Here is an 18,811-nt window from a genome sequence, read left to right as displayed (position 1 = left end):
GCTCCTCCAGCACCTCCTCTCCTCATCCTCCAAACCCTCTAATCTGTCAGCAGTAAGATCACTTTCCAAGTCACAAGGCCATTCTCAGCACACACTGACAACATGCTGGGGACCCTCTGCACTCTCATCACTGCTCTCACATATGAGGAGGCTGACTTACTGCTGCTTTGAGCTCATGTTGGATTCATCAGTCTGTGTGTTTCTCTTGACTCCATGTCATCTTGTTGTTTCCAGGTGTGAGTGGAGTGACGGTGGTGACACAGAAGCCTGTTGTGACGGTGAGGAGAGGAGAGACAGCCACCATGGACTGTAACCTGGGGAATGTTACTACAAGTGGTCCTCGCTGGTATAAACAGATTCCTGGAGGAGTTCCTCAGTTTGTATTAAGGTTTTATCACAACCACAGCTCTCCAAGCTATGGCTCTGGTTTCTCCTCTCCAAAGTTCACATCTACTTATCAGTCAAAATCAGATTATCGTTTGATCATAAACAACATCGAGGAGGGAGACTCAGCAGTCTATTACTGTAAAGTATGGGACAGCTCTGTTAAACAGTACGTATCACAGTGATTTACACTGTGACAAAAACCTCTTCACTCATTACTTCTGCTTTTTGAGACTCTGACACATCTTGACTGGGAGTGAAGCCATCAGTCAATGCTTTCTGTAACTTATATATAATAAACAGATATTTTCAAACTTTTAAACCCTTTTATTGAATTCTTACACAAATTCTCAAATCTTTCCTAGTGGTAGTTATTTACATTTTGCCATGTGTACATATTTAAACAGAGAAACAGAAAATAAGCTCACATATAAATGTAAACCACTTAAACACAAGTTATGATCTATCACACTGTCCCGAAAATAATATTTAACAGGTTGAGGTGATACATGAAAAGTTAAATAAACTCTACAGAACAAGAGGTTGTTCTCAAATGCAACATTCAGAGATATGATGGAAATCCTGTCAGTTGGTACAAACAGGTTCCTGGTGAAGCTCCTCAGTATGTTCTGAGATTTCACCATCATGACAGTTCACTCTACTTTGGATCAGGATTCTCCTCAGACCGGTTCAACTCTAAATCCTCATCAAGCATAGATTACCAGTTCATCATAAAGCAGACAGAGGCAGGAGACTCTGCTCAGTATTACTGTGGGACATGGGATGACTCTGCTTCTGCAGCTGTACCACAGTGGTTCACACTGTGACAAAAACCTCCATCAGAGACTCACTACAGATTTCTTCATTTCTGAGTCAAATAAAAACACTCAAATCAGCAAAACTGGAACAAAACATTGAAGGACATGAAATGAATTCATCTAAAGAGACAAGAGTGTTTGAAACTGTGGTGGAAAAAAATCTTTTTAACCTCCCTGTGAGACACAACCAGATGACGAACTTCAGTATTAAAACATATTTAATGAACAGACAGTTTGTAATAATTCAGCTGAATGGATAGAGCTCTTTCCCCACGGATGGTTCGGAGGTCTAACAACAATGAATAGACAAAACAGAGTATATATACATATTATCTCTCCTCTCCCTTCACCCCCCCTGGCAGATGTCGTCCTCCTCTGTCTGCCGATGCACCCACCAAGGCCAGATTCCAGCCTTTTGGTGGGAAGAGGGTTAGGTGGTGAGATCAGGATGACACTACTGCAAGTCAGAAATACTAAAATACCTTTTAGTGGTGACATAAGGATAACACTACAGAGAGAAAGAAATGCTAAAATACCTTTGACATGAGATCATTTAAATTAGTCTGGTTGGCCTCGTCTGCATTTCTGCAAGTTTTGAGCAATACAAGTTAATTAACTAAGAGAACGGTATGATAAATTTCTTCAACAGAAACAAGTCCAGCAGTGTTCAGGAATAAGATCAGACTGATGAAGTGAATGAGATGTTGACAGTGAAAGTTGGTCTCATCAGGATGTTTCAGTTCCACTCTCCTCATTAGAGAGTCAGGAGGTTTTTGTACAGCCATGTGTACAAACTGAATCACTGTGGTATTCGGACAAGGAACCAAGCTGATTGTGACAAGTAAGTACTTTTTATCTGATCATAAAACTAGATCTATTATCTGTTTCTGATACATATTAAGAGGAAATAATCAAAGTATATTTTGGTAATTATTTAAAAAGTTCAAAATGTTGTTTGGTGATTTAAATTTAGACTTTTTAACACCTGCTTTGATACCAGGCTTTGAGTTTGAAGGCAAAGGAAAGATCTGCAAATGATCATAATATTTAAAACATATTTGAAAAATACTCAAACGTTCATTGATGACTGAGGATCTTTTTTACAGTCGTACAACATTTTAAATATTCTCATTTATTTTAATATTGTAGATCATTATGTGAAATAATTAGTCAAGATGATTTTAACAGTGTGACATCAACACTAAACTGTTCTTGTAATGTTGATTTACTAATCTTCTAAAGTTTACAATTCATTTCAACTTTACCTGAATATCATTGTGACTATTTTAAATGAAATTTGATTCCTTTGGGGTTACAGACTTCACAAAAACAAAGTGACGACTATTAAAGATTAACTTGTCACTGTAATTTAAAATAATTTCATTAGAATTTAAATACCATTTTTTTTTTAACACAGAAAGGGACTTTATGACAGTTTCCAGCCTAAAAATCATACAAAATATTTCAAAGTTTGTAATATATTGTAGATGTTTTAAATAAGGAACACTGCTTATATTTAGGTGATTATTACTAATTATTTTTTTGGCCATTTAAAATGCTTCAGTTCTTCAGCAGGTTTGCTATATGTTCAAGTTAACTAATAAATGAATCTGTTACTGTCATGCTTTCTATTAATGATTTGATTCTAGTTCATTAATTAAAGTCTTCCTTGTGTTTCAGGCTCCAGCCTCTCTCCTCCCGTCCTGACTGTCTTCCCTCCGTCCAGTGCTGAGCTCCAGTCCAACAAAGCCTCTCTGGTCTGTCTGTCCAGTCAGTCTGTGCCTTTTGCAGATGTGACCTGGATGTCTGGAGGGAGTCCAGTGAGCAGTGGGATCTCTACCAGCACCGCTGTTAAACAAGCTGACCAGACTTTCCACATCAGCAGCTATCTGTCCGTCCAGACGTCAGACTGGAACATGGATAAGGTTTACACATGTAAAGTGTCTTTGGGCTCCCAGACTTCAGAGAAAAACATCAAGAAGTCCGACTGTCCCACTGACCAACAGTAGAGGAGCAGAAAGACCGTTTAACATCTGCTTCTTTACTCTTTGTGCTGTTTGTTCATCACAAGCTTTACATGTTACAAAATGTGTCTGCATGCTTGTAATACATGTTGTGACAGTTAGGTGGAGGTGTTGTATCAGCTTTGCAATGCTGCATATTTCAAAAATCAATCAATAAAAAATAAAGAAAACTTTGAGAACAAAAAGTATTGAATGTATTTTTACTCATAAGAAGATCATTTAAATGTTGCTTCCTTTAATATATTTTTTCTCACAATGTTCACTGATAATTACATTTAGTCCAGCACACATAACAGACTTATTTCTGTTTAATTCTTAGTTGAATATGTACATGTTAATACTAAAAGCTACATCGTTATTTGTACTTTATTTGCAATACAAGCAGAACAGAGAGATTTACAAATTAAAACATTTCAGATGTGAGAATATTAGATACAAATCTGATCTGAAACTGAGTTTTCATCCTCTATCAGTGAAGCATCAACTCTCTACTCCCCCCTTCCTTCCCAGGATGCACCTGCAGGCCTCCTCTTCTTATTTATAGCTCCATGTAAATGAAGAGGTCAAGTGTCAGCTCTCTGTAAAATAAGAGGGAACTGTCTCTGACTGGAAACACACTGATGCAACATTTTGTCAATCCCACACAGTTTACCTCTTATTGTGAATTATGCTGATGTGTGCAGAGCCAAAGATTATATACTGCAGTTAATATCTATTCTTGACTTATAAAAACTTGTCAGCTAAATGATTCACAATGATAAAAACTTGCATCACTGAATCTCATCCATTAGAAATTGAAAATAAAATCACATTAATACAGGAGGCTTTTTTGACAACATGTCATTATTGTGTTTTGTTAACTTATGTTTTCATCTACACTGACATTAATGGATGAATTAATATTTCTTTCAACAGTAGATAAAGGACCAACACATGTGAGAAATCATGCAGATCTAAGCAAAGCTCCTCCTCCTGTCAGTCACTCTCAGTTTCAGTGTTGTAATAAATTGCTCCTCCAGCACCTCCTCTCCTCATCCTCCAAACCCTCTAATCTGTCAGCAGTAAGATCACTTTCCAAGTCACAAGGCCATTCTCAGCACACACTGACAACATGCTGGGGACCCTCTGCACTCTCATCACTGCGCTCACATGTGAGGAGGCTGACTTACTGCTGCTTTGAGCTCATGTTGGATTCATCAGTCTGTGTGTTTCTCTTGACTCCATGTCATCTTGTTGTTTCCAGGTGTGAGTGGAGTGACGGTGGTGACACAGAAGCCTGTTGTGACGGTGAGGAGAGGAGAGACAGCCACCATGGACTGTAACCTGGGGACTGTTACTAACAGTGCTGCTCGCTGGTATAAACAGATTCCTGGAGGAGTTCCTCAGTATGTAGTATTGTTTTATCACGGCGACAGCTCTCCATTCTATGGCTCTGGTTTCTCCTCTCCAAAGTTCACATCTACTCATCAGTCAACATCAGATTATCGTTTGATCATAAACAACATCGAGGAGGGAGACTCAGCAGTCTATTACTGTAAAACATGGGACGACTCTGTTAAACAGTACGTATCACAGTGATTTACACTGTGACAAAAACCTCTTCACTCATTACTTCTGCTTTTTGAGACTCTGACACATCTTGACTGGGAGTGAAGCCATCAGTCAATGCTTTCTCTAACTTCCCCTCATATGTATTAAACATACATTTTCAAACGTACTAGTTTTCTATTAGACATGCAGAATGTTCACACAAGTAAAGTCATGATCTTTTACATTGTTTTAAAATAATAATTGTTTACAGTAAATATTAATGTGTCTCTCTGTTCATCACACTTGTTTCAAATTGTAAGAAGTTTGCAATATCTTCTTATTTGATGATCTAAATGTATTTTTCCTTCTGGAGAGAAATTCTCTGGTGTCCATGTATATCTTTGTACTGTAGCGTGATTACTTGTAGCAGATTTAATACATATTTAAATAATATCAAAATATGTAACCATTACTAAAAACGAAATTATGAATTATAAACCCATAGATTAGTATAAATAGAATGATGTTACTCAACTTCCGCGATAAGACATCATTAATTAGATCATTTAATTTTAGATTAAATTTAGGACGCCACCCAATTTTGGAAAACTTCAAAATTTGATATCAGTTCATTATTTCTCAAAGTCACGGTTGCTACTGATTTCTTCTCATGGTGTACAGGGACTATTATTTCATACACAAACAAATAAATAAAAATAAATAATAAGAAGTTATTCATAATTTAGATTTAGCTAAATATTGTTTCTAGAGCAGAAACAGTCATGTTTACAACAGCAAATGCACTATACAAAGTCATTAATATCTCACTGGAAACAAATGTAAAATGTCAATAAAATAAATAACATTTCTGAGTGAAGTTCATAAAGAATGAAGAACACAGACATCCGTCAGTATCAGTCAATCCTCCCGTCTTCTGTCCACCTGCTGCTTTGTCTCAGCCTGAGTTCTGGTTGAGATAGAAGTTGAAGACAAACAATCATCATCAGTTTATATGGCAGGAAACTAAAGAATTGTAAACAGGGTTGTTTATCATGGAGACAACTATACTTATTATATATGAACTTAGATATTTTCACTGTTTGTGATTTTGTGAACTTCAAGCTGTCACAATTAATGTAAAAATACACACTGTAAATACTTGTATGATTACAGAACAAGATGCAAACAAGACATTTAAAAGAGTTAATTTGTGAATGGTTTACAAATCGAGTGAATTTGATTACGTTAAGGTAGATTCAAAATAAAAATAGAAATAAAACAGGAAACCCAAAAATAAAATGAATGTGAAAACAAGGAGAACATAACTTAAGGAACTTAACAAGGTGTTAAAGCTCAAACTCTCCAAAAACATGATATATTATTTTAATATTGTGAAGGTTGTGATTTTTGATTTCAGTTGCAGTAGATTTGTTAGTGGAAATTACCCAAAATGCTTTGAAATACAGTATACTAAAATAGATAAGATATCTGAAGAAAAACATTGAACACTGTTTATTGTATAACATAATGGAAACACCATATTTTGAGCTCAAATATAAAACCACGGCTTTCTTTGTATGATTAGTTTTGAAGAGAAAACATGTCTGATAACACTCCTCCATGTAAGCAAGAGAGATCTGCAGACAGCCAAAGATAATATGAAGATATTTGGTTTTGAAAAAAATAATGTATGAAACATCAGATTATTGGTACAAAATGATCTGGGGATAAGACATTAAACCACAGACCTGTTTTATATTTGAAAACTGTGTTCATGGTTTAAGCTCCTCCTCCTCCACTTCTCCTCTCCTCAGTGTCTTTATAAGCTTCAGAGTCTCTTCTCCTCACACTCCGACCCTGCTCACCTCTCAGCTGGACAGTAAGGAACGTTTACACCACACACTGACAACATGCTGGGGACCCTCTGCACTCTCATCACTGCTCTCACATGTAAGATATTCTTCTCATTCATTTTACAGCACACATTTTCACACAGAAACCTTTCACCTTATTGTTTCTCTCTGTGTGTTGACAGATGTTGATGCAGTGATAGTGCTGACTCAGACGCCTGCTGTCCACACAGTTTCTACAGGACAAGAGGTTGTTCTCAAATGCAACATTCAGAGATATGATGGAAATTATGTCAGTTGGTACAAACAGGTTCCTGGTGAAGCTCCTCAGTATGTTCTGAGATTTCACCATCATGACAGTTCACTCTACTTTGGATCAGGATTCTCCTCAGACCGGTTCAACTCTAAATCCTCATCAAGCATAGATTACCAGTTCATCATAAAGCAGACAGAGGCAGGAGACTCTGCTCAGTATTACTGTGGGACATGGGATGACTCTGCTTCTGCAGCTGTACCACAGTGGTTCACACTGTGACAAAAACCTCCATCAGAGACTCACTACAGATTTTTTCATTTCTGAGTCAAATAAAAACACTCAAATCAGCAAAACTGGAACAAAACATGGACATGAAATGAATTCATCTAAAGAGACGAGAGAGTTTGAAACAAGTCCAGCAGTGTTCAGGAATAAGATCAGACTGATGAAGTGAATGAGATGTTGACAGTGAAAGTTGGTCTCATCAGGATGTTTCAGTTCCACTCTCCTCATTAGAGAGTCAGGAGGTTTTTGTACAGCCATGTGTACAAACTGAATCACTGTGGTATTCGGACAAGGAACCAAGCTGATTGTGACAAGTAAGTACTTTTTATCTGATCATAAAACTCGATCTATTATCTGTTTCTGATCAATATTAAGAGAAAATAATCAAAGTATATTTTGGTAATTATTTAAAAAGTTCAAAATGTTGTTTAGTGATTTAAATTTAGACTTTTTAACACCTGCTTTGATACCAGGCTTTGAGTTTGAAGGCAAAGGAAAGATCTGCAAATGATCATAATATTTAAAACATATTTGACAAATACTCAAATGTTCATTGATGACTGAGGATCTTTTTTACAGTCGTACAACATTTAAAATATTCTTATTTATTTTAACATTGTAGATCATTATGTAAAATAATTAGTCAAGATGATTTTAACAGTGTGACATCAACACCAAGCTGTTCTTGTAATGTTGATTTACTAATCTTCTAAAGTTTACGATTCATTTGAACTTTACCTTAATATCATTGTGACTATTCTAAATTAAATTAGTTTATTTTGGTGTTACAGACTTCACAAAATCAAAGTGACGACTAATAAAGATTAATTTGTCACAATGATTTAAAATAATTTTATTAGAATTTAAATACCATTTTGTTTGACACACAAAGGGACTTTATGACAGTTAAAAATCAGCCTAAATGCCTTTATGACAGCCTAAAAATCATACAGAATATTTCAAAGTTTTTAACATATTGTAGATGATTTAACAAGGAACACTGCTTATATTTAGGTGATGATTACTAAATGTTTTTTTGTCCATTTAAAATGCTGTCGTTCTTCAGCAGGTTTGCTATATGTTCAACTTATTAACTAATGAATTAATTTGTTATTTTCATGCTTTGTAATAATAATTTGATTCTAGTTCATTAAAGTCCTCCTTGTGTTTCAGGCTCCAGCCTCTCTCCTCCCGTCCTGACTGTCTTCCCTCCATCCAGTGCTGAGCTCCAGTCCAACAAAGCCTCTCTGGTCTGTCTGTCCAGTCAGTCTGTGCCTTTTGCAGATGTGACCTGGATGTCTGGAGGGAGTCCAGTGAGCAGTGGGATCTCTACCAGCACCGCTGTTAAACAAGCTGACCAGACTTTCCACATCAGCAGCTATCTGTCCGTCCAGACGTCAGACTGGAACATGGATAAGGTTTACACATGTAAAGTGTCTTTGGGCTCCCAGACTTCAGAGAAAAACATCAAGAAGTCCGACTGTCCCACTGACCAACAGTAGAGGAGCAGAAAGACCGTTTAACATCTGCTTCTTTACTCTTTGTGCTGTTTGTTCATCACAAGCTTTACATGTTACAAAATGTGTCTGCATGCTTGTAGTAAATGTTGTGACAGTTAGGTGGAGGTGTTGTATCAGCTTTGCAAATTATAAAATGTATTAATAAGACTTATTCAATAAAAAAGCATTGTGTAAAACATTATATTTCTTGTCATTTTGTCCCTAACAATAGCTTTTAAGAAGAAGCAGGTGGTTTGTAGATCACTTTTTGTCTCACTCTAAGTTTTAGCTTTATTAAGAAAATGTGCATGCAATATTGGTCATAAAATATTAATGTAATTTAAGAAAATTACTTTTTGTGCTCTAAAGTCTACCAGACAGACATTGAACTAACATGTCTTTATCTTGCTTTAGTCGCTTGCAATCAAATAGAATGAGCCAATGAAACCAAGTTTGTATCCTCTATCAGTGAAGCCTCTCCTCTCTACTACACCCTCTCTTCCTTCCCAGGATGCACCTGTAGGCCTCCTCTCCTTATTTATAGCTCTATGTAAATGAAGAGCCCTGTCTGTTCTAATGCGACTTATTCTTTGACCTCACCTAAACTTTATGATCTTATCCTTAAAATGTGTTTATTTTCAGTGACCACCACTGAATATGAGTTATGTAACATACTCATGAAATGTTGGATAGTTAGTGGATTTTTTTGAAAAACAGAATTCAACATTCAGTTATTATGAGAAATACTATTATATTCTTTCAAACCAAGTTGTCCCAATGTTTACAGTATCACAACAGCTTAGTTTGTGTCCTGTGTGTGTCAGACTTGGTTCTATCGGTAAGAAGCTGACAAAGGAAACTAGAACCATAAATTCACTTGAACTGGGGACTCCTGCAGCGACCAGTATGATAATATGCTGTTCCTTCATTCATTCCTTCCTTTCACTTTAGAGAACACAAGTAAAAAAAGGCAGTCAGACATTGTCACGTTTTTCTCTGAAGTCTGGGAGCCCAAAGACACTTTACACGTGAAAACCTTCTCCCTGATCCATTGAGAGGGTTTAATGGACAAGTAGCTGCTGATTTGGAAAGTCTGATCTGACAGCTGAACGGCGGTGCTGGTGGAGATCCCACTGCTCACTAGACACCCATCACCCAACCAGGTAACATCTGCAAAACCCTTAGACTGACTGGGCAGAGCAGCGAGACAGGCCAGAGAGGCTTTGTTGGACTGGAGCTCAGCACTGGACGGAGGGAAGACAGTCAGAACGGGAGGAGAGAGGCTGGAGCCTGAAACACAGGTGTGTGTTCACAATTTAAATGTGTGTAACTTGATTCAAACTGGCTATATCTCACAATGAAAGACAACAAGATGGAGGCAATATGACACGATTCAATTTTCTCAGAAAATGTTATTTCTCATTTTTTTCCTGTTTAACATGGTTGTATATTGCATATTGAGTTTGCAATATTGGCATGAGTAAAATAAAAAAAATAAAAAATAAATTAGAATGCTTACATTTGACTCTGGTTAGAAAAACATTGAAAGCTGACATATTTTAGAGGCAAATACTTATAATAATTCACTATTCTTACTTTATTTGCTAACAGAATAGTACAGTATTAATACCACAGTATTGTATAAGTTGTACTGTAATTAAGCTTCAAAAAATGTAACTGGAATGGTTGTGCAATGTTACAAAAATATGTACTTTTAAATAAAAAAGTACAAAATATATACTTTTGAAAAAAATGTGATGAACTGAATTTTTGCTCACATATCTATGAATACCACAAAAGAAAAGAAAATAGTTAGAGAATAACTAATTTCATCACTGAACATGGTAAATATAGGATGTAGTTACATTACAAAAATGAAGTGTGAATGAAAACAATCAAATCTAAAATGTAAATAATTACCACTAGGAAAGATTTGAGAACTTGTGTAAGAATTCAATAAAAGGGTTTAAAAGTTTGAAAATATCTGTTTATTATATATAAGTTAGAGAAAGCATTGACTGATGGCTTCACTTCCAGTCAAGATGTGTCAGAGTCTCAAAAAGCAGAAGTAATGAGTGAAGAGGTTTTTGTCACAGTGTAAATCACTGTGATACCCACTGTTTAACAGAGCTGTCCCATGTATTACAGTAATAGACTGCTGAGTCTCCCTCCTCTATGTTGTTTATGATCAAACGATAATCTGATGTTGACTGATGAGTAGATGTGAACTTTGGAGAGGAGAAACCAGAGCCATAGCCTGGAGAGCTTGAGCCGTGATGAAAATATAATACAAACTGAGGAACTCCTCCAGGAATCTGTTTATACCAGCGAGCAGCACTGTTAGTAACAGTCCCCAGGTTACAGTCCATGGTGGCTGTCTCTCCTCTCCTCACCGTCACAACAGGCTTCTGTGTCACCACCGTCACTCCACTCACACCTGGAAACAACAAGATGACATGGAGTCAAGAGAAACACACAGACTGATGAATCCAACATGAGCTCAAAGCAGCAGTAAGTCAGCCTCCTCACATGTGAGAGCAGTGATGAGAGTGCAGAGGGTCCCCAGCATGTTGTCAGTGTGTGCTGAGAATGGCCTTGTGACTTGGAAAGTGATCTTACTGCTGACAGATTAGAGGGTTTGGAGGATGAGGAGAGGAGGTGCTGGAGGAGCAATTTATTACAACACTGAAACTGAGAGTGACTGACAGGAGGAGGAGCTTTGTTTAAATCTGCATGATTTCTCACATTTGTTGGTTTTTTATCTTCTGTGGAAGGAAATATCATTAATTCATCCATTAATGTCAGTGTAGATGAAAACATAAGTTAACAAAACACAATAATGACATGATGTCAAAAAGCCTCCAGTATGAATGTGATTTATTTTTCAAATTTCTAATGGATGAGATTCAGTGATGCAAGTTTTTATCATTGTGAATCATTTAGCTGACAAGTTTTTATAAGTCAAGAATAGATATTAACTGCAGTATATAATCTTTGGCTCTGCACACATCAGCATAATTCACAATAAGAGGTAAACTGTGTGGGATTGACAAAATGTTGCATCAGTGTGTTTCCAGTCAGAGACAGTTCCCTCTTATTTTACAGAGAGCTGACACTTGACCTCTTCATTTACATGGAGCTATAAATAAGAAGAGGAGGCCTGCAGGTGCATCCTGGGAAGGAAGGGGGGAGTAGAGAGTTGATGCTTCACTGATAGAGGATGAAAACTCAGTTTCAGATCAGATTTGTATCTAATATTCTCACATCTGAAATGTTTTAATTTGTAAATCTCTCTGTTCTGCTTGTATTGCAAATAAAGTACAAATAACGATGTAGCTTTTAGTATTAACATGTACATATTCAACTAAGAATTAAACAGAAATAAGTCTGTTATGTGTGCTGGACTAAATGTAATTATCAGTGAACATTGTGAGAAAAAATATATTAAAGGAAGCAACATTTAAATGATCTTCTTATGAGTAAAAATACATTCAATACTTTTTGTTCTCAAAGTTTTCTTTATTTTTTATTGATTGATTTTTGAAATATGCAGCATTGCAAAGCTGATACAACACCTCCACCTAACTGTCACAACATGTATTACAAGCATGCAGACACATTTTGTAACATGTAAAGCTTGTGATGAACAAACAGCACAAAGAGTAAAGAAGCAGATGTTAAACGGTCTTTCTGCTCCTCTACTGTTGGTCAGTGGGACAGTCGGACTTCTTGATGTTTTTCTCTGAAGTCTGGGAGCCCAAAGACACTTTACATGTGTAAACCTTATCCATGTTCCAGTCTGACGTCTGGACGGACAGATAGCTGCTGATGTGGAAAGTCTGGTCAGCTTGTTTAACAGCGGTGCTGGTAGAGATCCCACTGCTCACTGGACTCCCTCCAGACATCCAGGTCACATCTGCAAAACCCTTAGACTGACTGGGCAGAGCAGCGAGACAGGCCAGAGAGGCTTTGTTGGACTGGAGCTCAGCACTGGACGGAGGGAAGACAGTCAGAACGGGAGGAGAGAGGCTGGAGCCTGAAACACAGGTGTGTGTTCACAATTTAAATGTGTGTAACTTGATTCAAACTGGCTATATCTCACAATGAAAGACAACAAGATGGAGGCAATATGACACGATTCAATTTTCTCAGAAAATGTTATTTCTCATTTTTTCCTGTTTAACATGGTTGTATATTGCATATTGAGTTTGCAATATTGGCATGAGTAAAATAAAAAAAATAAAAAATAAATTAGAATGCTTACATTTGACTCTGGTTAGAAAAACATTGAAAGCTGACATATTTTAGAGGCAAATACTTATAATAATTCACTATTCTTACTTTATTTGCTAACAGAATAGTACAGTATTAATACCACAGTATTGTATAAGTTGTACTGTAATTAAGCTTCAAAAAATGTAACTGGAATGGTTGTGCAATGTTACAAAAATATGTACTTTTAAATAAAAAAGTACAAAATATATACTTTTGAAAAAAATGTGATGAACTGAATTTTTGCTCACATATCTATGAATACCACAAAAGAAAAGAAAATAGTTAGAGAATAACTAATTTCATCACTGAACATGGTAAATATAGGATGTAGTTACATTACAAAAATGAAGTGTGAATGAAAACAATCAAATCTAAAATGTAAATAATTACCACTAGGAAAGATTTGAGAACTTGTGTAAGAATTCAATAAAAGGGTTTAAAAGTTTGAAAATATCTGTTTATTATATATAAGTTAGAGAAAGCATTGACTGATGGCTTCACTTCCAGTCAAGATGTGTCAGAGTCTCAAAAAGCAGAAGTAATGAGTGAAGAGGTTTTTGTCACAGTGTAAATCACTGTGATACCCACTGTTTAACAGAGCTGTCCCATGTATTACAGTAATAGACTGCTGAGTCTCCCTCCTCTATGTTGTTTATGATCAAACGATAATCTGATGTTGACTGATGAGTAGATGTGAACTTTGGAGAGGAGAAACCAGAGCCATAGCCTGGAGAGCTTGAGCCGTGATGAAAATATAATACAAACTGAGGAACTCCTCCAGGAATCTGTTTATACCAGCGAGCAGCACTGTTAGTAACAGTCCCCAGGTTACAGTCCATGGTGGCTGTCTCTCCTCTCCTCACCGTCACAACAGGCTTCTGTGTCACCACCGTCACTCCACTCACACCTGGAAACAACAAGATGACATGGAGTCAAGAGAAACACACAGACTGATGAATCCAACATGAGCTCAAAGCAGCAGTAAGTCAGCCTCCTCACATGTGAGAGCAGTGATGAGAGTGCAGAGGGTCCCCAGCATGTTGTCAGTGTGTGCTGAGAATGGCCTTGTGACTTGGAAAGTGATCTTACTGCTGACAGATTAGAGGGTTTGGAGGATGAGGAGAGGAGGTGCTGGAGGAGCAATTTATTACAACACTGAAACTGAGAGTGACTGACAGGAGGAGGAGCTTTGTTTAAATCTGCATGATTTCTCACATTTGTTGGTTTTTTATCTTCTGTGGAAGGAAATATCATTAATTCATCCATTAATGTCAGTGTAGATGAAAACATAAGTTAACAAAACACAATAATGACATGATGTCAAAAAGCCTCCAGTATGAATGTGATTTATTTTTCAAATTTCTAATGGATGAGATTCAGTGATGCAAGTTTTTATCATTGTGAATCATTTAGCTGACAAGTTTTTATAAGTCAAGAATAGATATTAACTGCAGTATATAATCTTTGGCTCTGCACACATCAGCATAATTCACAATAAGAGGTAAACTGTGTGGGATTGACAAAATGTTATTTGCTAAAAAACATCAGTGTGTTTCCAGTCAGAGACAGCTCCCTCTTATTTTACAGAGAGCTGACACTTGACCTCTTCATTTACATGGAGCTATAAATAAGAAGAGGAGGCCTGCAGGTGCATCCTGGGAAGGAAGGGGGGAGTAGAGAGTTGATGCTTCACTGATAGAGGATGAAAACTCAGTTTCAGATCAGATTTGTATCTAATATTCTCACATCTGAAATGTTTTAATCTCTAAATCTCTCTGTTCTGCTTTCATCGCAAATAAAGTAGAAATAACAATGTAGCTTTCAGAATTAACATATTCTTATTCAACTAAGAATTAAACAGAAATAAGTCTGTTATGTGTGCTGGACTAAATGTAATTATCAGTGAACATTGCGAGAAAAAATATATATTGAAGGAAACAACATTTAAATGATCTTCTTATGAGTAAAAATACATTCAACACTTTTTGTTCTCAAAGTTTTCTTTATTTTTTATTGATTGATTTTTGAAATATGCAGCATTGCAAAGCTGATACAACACCTCCACCTAACTGTCACAACATGTATTACAAGCATGCAGACACATTTTGTAACATGTAAAGCTTGTGATGAACAAACAGCACAAAGAGTAAAGAAGCAGATGTTAAACGGTCTTTCTGCTCCTCTACTGTTGGTCAGTGGGACAGTCGGACTTCTTGATGTTTTTCTCTGAAGTCTGGGAGCCCAAAGACACTTTACATGTGTAAACCTTATCCATGTTCCAGTCTGACGTCTGGACGGACAGATAGCTGCTGATGTGGAAAGTCTGGTCAGCTTGTTTAACAGCGGTGCTGGTAGAGATCCCACTGCTCACTGGACTCCCTCCAGACATCCAGGTCACATCTGCAAAACCCTTAGACTGACTGGGCAGAGCAGCGAGACAGGCCAGAGAGGCTTTGTTGGACTGGAGCTCAGCACTGGACGGAGGGAAGACAGTCAGAACGGGAGGAGAGAGGCTGGAACCTGAAACACAAGGAGGACTTTAATTAATGAACTAGAATCAAATTATTAATAGAAAGCATGACAGTAACAGATTCATTTATTAGTTAACTTGAACATATAGCAAACCTGCTGAAGAACTGAAGCATTTTAATTGGACAAAAAACATTTAGTAATAATCACCTAAATATAAGCAGTGTTCCTTATTTAAAACATCTACAATATATTACAAACTTTGAAATATTTTGTATGATTTTTAGGCTGGAAACTGTCATAAAGTCCCTTTCTGTGTTAAAAAAAATGGTATTTATATTTTGTATATAATTATTTTAAATCACAGTGACAAATTAATCTTTAATAGTCGTCACTTTGTTTTTGTGAAGTCTGTAACACCAAAGGAATCACATTTAAAATAGTCACAATGATATTCAGGTAAAGTTCAAATGAATCGTAAACTTTAGAAGATTAGTAAATCAACATTACAAGAACAGTTTAGTGTTGATGTCACACTGTTAAAATCATCTTGACTAATTATTTCACATAATGATCTACAATGTTAAAATAAATAAGAATATTTTAAATGTTGTACGACTGTAAAAAAGATCCTCAGTCATCAATGAACATTTGAGTATTTGTCAAATATGTTTTAAATATTATGATCATTTGCAGATCTTTTCTTTGCCTTCAAACTCAAAGCCTGGTATCAAAGCAGTCGTTAAAAAGTCTAAATTTAAATCACCAAACAACATTTTGAACTTTTTAAATAATTACCAAAATATACTTTGATTATTTCCTCTTAATATTTATCAGAAACAGATAATAGATCTAGTTTTATGATCAGATAAAAAGTACTTACTTGTCACAATCAGCTTGGTTCCTTGTCCGAATACCACAGTGATTCAGTTTGTACACATGGCTGTACAAAAACCTCCTGACTTTCTAATGAGGGGAGTGGAACTGAAACATCCTGATGAGACCAACTTTCACTGTCAACATCTCATTCACTTCATCAGTCTGATCTTATTCCTGAACACTGCTGGACTTGTTTCAAACTCTCTCGTCTCTTTAGATGAATTCATTTCATGTCCTTCAATGTTTTGTTCCAGTTTTGCTGATTTGAGTGTTTTTATTTGACTCAGAAATGAAAAAATCTGTAGTGAGTCTCTGATGGAGGTTTTTGTCACAGTGTGAACCACTGTGGTACAGCTGCAGAAGCAGAGCTATCCCATGTCCCACAGTAATACTGAGCAGAGTCTCCTGCCTCTGTCTGCTTTATGATGAACTGGTAATCTATGCTTGATGAGGATTTAGAGTTGAACCGGTCTGAGGAGAATCCTGATCCAAAGGTTGGTGAACTGTGAGAATGGTAAAACCTCAGAACATACTGAGGAGCTTCACCAGGAACCTGTTTGTACCAACTGACATAATTTCCATCATCTCTCTGAATGTTGCATTTGAGAACAACCTCTTGTTCTGTAGAAACTGTGTGGACAGCAGGCGTCTGAGTCAGCACTATCACTGCATCAACATCTGTCAACACACAGAGAGAAACAATAAGGTGAAAGGTTTCTGTGTGAAAATGTGTGCTGTAAAATGAATGAGAAGAATATCTTACATGTGAGAGCAGTGATGAGAGTGCAGAGGGTCCCCAGCATGTTGTCAGTGTGTGGTGTAAACGTTCCTTACTGTCCAGCTGAGAGGTGAGCAGGGTCGGAGTGTGAGGAGAAGAGACTCTGAAGCTTATAAAGACACTGAGGAGAGGAGAAGTGGAGGAGGAGGAGCTTAAACCATGAACACAGTTTTCAAATATAAAACAGGTCTGTGGTTTAATGTCTTATCCCCAGATCATTTTGTACCAATAATCTGATGTTTCATACATTATTTTTTTCAAAACCAAATATCTTCATATTATCTTTGGATGTCTGCAGATCTCTCTTGCATACATGGAGGAGTGTTATCAGACATGTTTTCTCTTCAAAACTAATCATACAAAGAAAGCCGTGGTTTTATATTTGAGCTCAAAATATGGTGTTTCCATTATGTTATACAATAAACAGTGTTCAATGTTTTTCTTCAGATATCTTATCTATTTTAGTATACTGTATTTCAAAGCATTTTGGGTAATTTCCACTAACAAATCTGTTGCAACTGAAATCAAAAATCACAACCTTCACAATATTAAAATAATATATCATGTTTTTGGAGAGTTTGAGCTTTAACACCTTGTTAAGTTCCTTAAGTTATGTTCTCCTTGTTTTCACATTCATGTTATTTTTGGGTTTCCTGTTTTATTTCTATTTTGATTTTGAATCTATCTTAGCGTAATCAAATTCACTTTATTTGTAAACCATTCACAAATTGACTCTTTTAAATGTTTTGTTTGCATCTTGTTCTGTAATCATACAAGTATTTACAGTGTGTATTTTTACATTAATTGTGACAGCTTGAAGTTCATAAAATCACAAACAGTGAAAATATCTAAGTTCATATATAATAAGTATAGTTGTCTCCATGATAAACAACCCTGTTTACAATTCTTTAGTTTCCTGCCATATAAACTGATGATGATTGTTTGTCTTCAACTTCTATCTCAACCAGAACTCAGGCTGAGACAAAGCAGCAGGTGGACAGAAGACGGGAGGATTGACTGATACTGACGGATGTCTGTGTTCTTCATTCTTTATGAACTTCACTCAGAAATGTAATTTATTTTATTGACATTTTACATTTGTTTCCAGTGAGATATTAATGACTTTGTATAGTGCATTTGCTGTTGTAAACATGACTGTTTCTGCTCTAGAAACAATATTTAGCTAAATCTAAATTATGAATAACTTCTTATTATTTATTTTTATTTATTTGTTTGTGTATGAAATAATAGTCCCTGTACACCATGAGAAGAAATAAGTAGCAATCGTGACTTTGAGAAATAATGAACTGATATCAAATTTTGAAGTTTTCCAAAATTGGGTGGCATCCTAAATTTAATCTAAAATTAAATGATCTAATTTATGATGTCTTATCGCGGAAGTTGAGTAACATCATTCTATTTATACTAATCTATGGGTTTATAATTCATAATTTCGTTTTTAGTAAAGGTTATATATTTTGATATTATTTAAATATGTATTAAATCTGCCACAAGTAATCACGCTACAGTACAAAGATATACATGGACACCAGAGGATTTCTCTCCAGAAGGAAAAATACATTTAGATCATCAAATAAGAAGATATTGCAAACTTCTTACAATTTGAAACAAGTGTGATGAACAGAGAGACACATTATTATTTACTGTAAACAATTACTATTTTAAATCAATGTAAAAGATCATGACTTTACTTGTGTGAACATTCTGCATGTCTAATAGAAAACTAGTACGTTTGAAAATGTA

At 36.1% G+C, this 18,811-nt stretch overlaps 4 protein-coding genes and 1 pseudogene across 4 annotated transcripts; 2 read left to right on the top strand and 3 right to left on the bottom strand.

The window, feature by feature from the left end:
• Window positions 1-33: 33 nt before the first annotated feature.
• Window positions 34-3,414, top strand: LOC137878637 (immunoglobulin lambda-1 light chain-like). Its single transcript, XM_068719011.1, has 4 exons — window positions 34-142; window positions 235-557; window positions 2,010-2,043; window positions 2,883-3,414. Exons 1-4 carry the CDS (start codon window positions 103-105, stop codon window positions 3,209-3,211), a joined length of 726 nt encoding a protein of 241 aa, XP_068575112.1. The 5' UTR covers window positions 34-102; the 3' UTR covers window positions 3,212-3,414.
• An 856-nt stretch (window positions 3,415-4,270) lies between these two features.
• LOC137878594 (immunoglobulin lambda-1 light chain-like) lies at window positions 4,271-8,845 on the top strand. Its single transcript, XM_068718950.1, has 4 exons — window positions 4,271-4,377; window positions 4,470-4,796; window positions 7,432-7,461; window positions 8,321-8,845. Exons 1-4 carry the CDS (start codon window positions 4,338-4,340, stop codon window positions 8,647-8,649), a joined length of 726 nt encoding a protein of 241 aa, XP_068575051.1. The 5' UTR covers window positions 4,271-4,337; the 3' UTR covers window positions 8,650-8,845.
• Window positions 8,846-9,571: 726 nt separating this feature from the next.
• LOC137878699 (immunoglobulin lambda-1 light chain-like) lies at window positions 9,572-11,304 on the bottom strand. The gene is made up of 4 exons (XM_068719080.1): window positions 11,176-11,304; window positions 10,753-11,083; window positions 10,166-10,173; window positions 9,572-9,936 (listed from the first exon to the last, which is right to left on the bottom strand). The coding sequence occupies exons 1-4, from the start codon at window positions 11,213-11,215 to the stop codon at window positions 9,572-9,574; spliced, it is 744 nt and encodes a 247-aa protein (XP_068575181.1). The 5' UTR covers window positions 11,216-11,304.
• Window positions 11,305-12,141: 837 nt separating this feature from the next.
• On the bottom strand, window positions 12,142-14,019 carry LOC137878374 (immunoglobulin lambda-1 light chain-like; annotated as a pseudogene).
• Window positions 14,020-14,903: 884 nt separating this feature from the next.
• On the bottom strand, window positions 14,904-17,125 carry LOC137878373 (immunoglobulin lambda-1 light chain-like). The gene is made up of 4 exons (XM_068718664.1): window positions 17,033-17,125; window positions 16,622-16,947; window positions 16,274-16,307; window positions 14,904-15,441 (listed from the first exon to the last, which is right to left on the bottom strand). The coding sequence occupies exons 1-4, from the start codon at window positions 17,070-17,072 to the stop codon at window positions 15,104-15,106; spliced, it is 738 nt and encodes a 245-aa protein (XP_068574765.1). The 5' UTR covers window positions 17,073-17,125; the 3' UTR covers window positions 14,904-15,103.
• Window positions 17,126-18,811: the final 1,686 nt, after the last annotated feature.

This window comes from Cebidichthys violaceus, unplaced genomic scaffold (genome assembly GCF_023349555.1).
Source record: "Cebidichthys violaceus isolate CVI_PGR_0920_01 unplaced genomic scaffold, fCebVio1.0.p SCAF_23, whole genome shotgun sequence".
Lineage (NCBI taxonomy): Eukaryota > Metazoa > Chordata > Actinopteri > Perciformes > Stichaeidae > Cebidichthys > Cebidichthys violaceus.
Note: the sequence above shows the minus strand (reverse complement) of the source record. Positions and strands in the feature narration are given on the sequence as shown.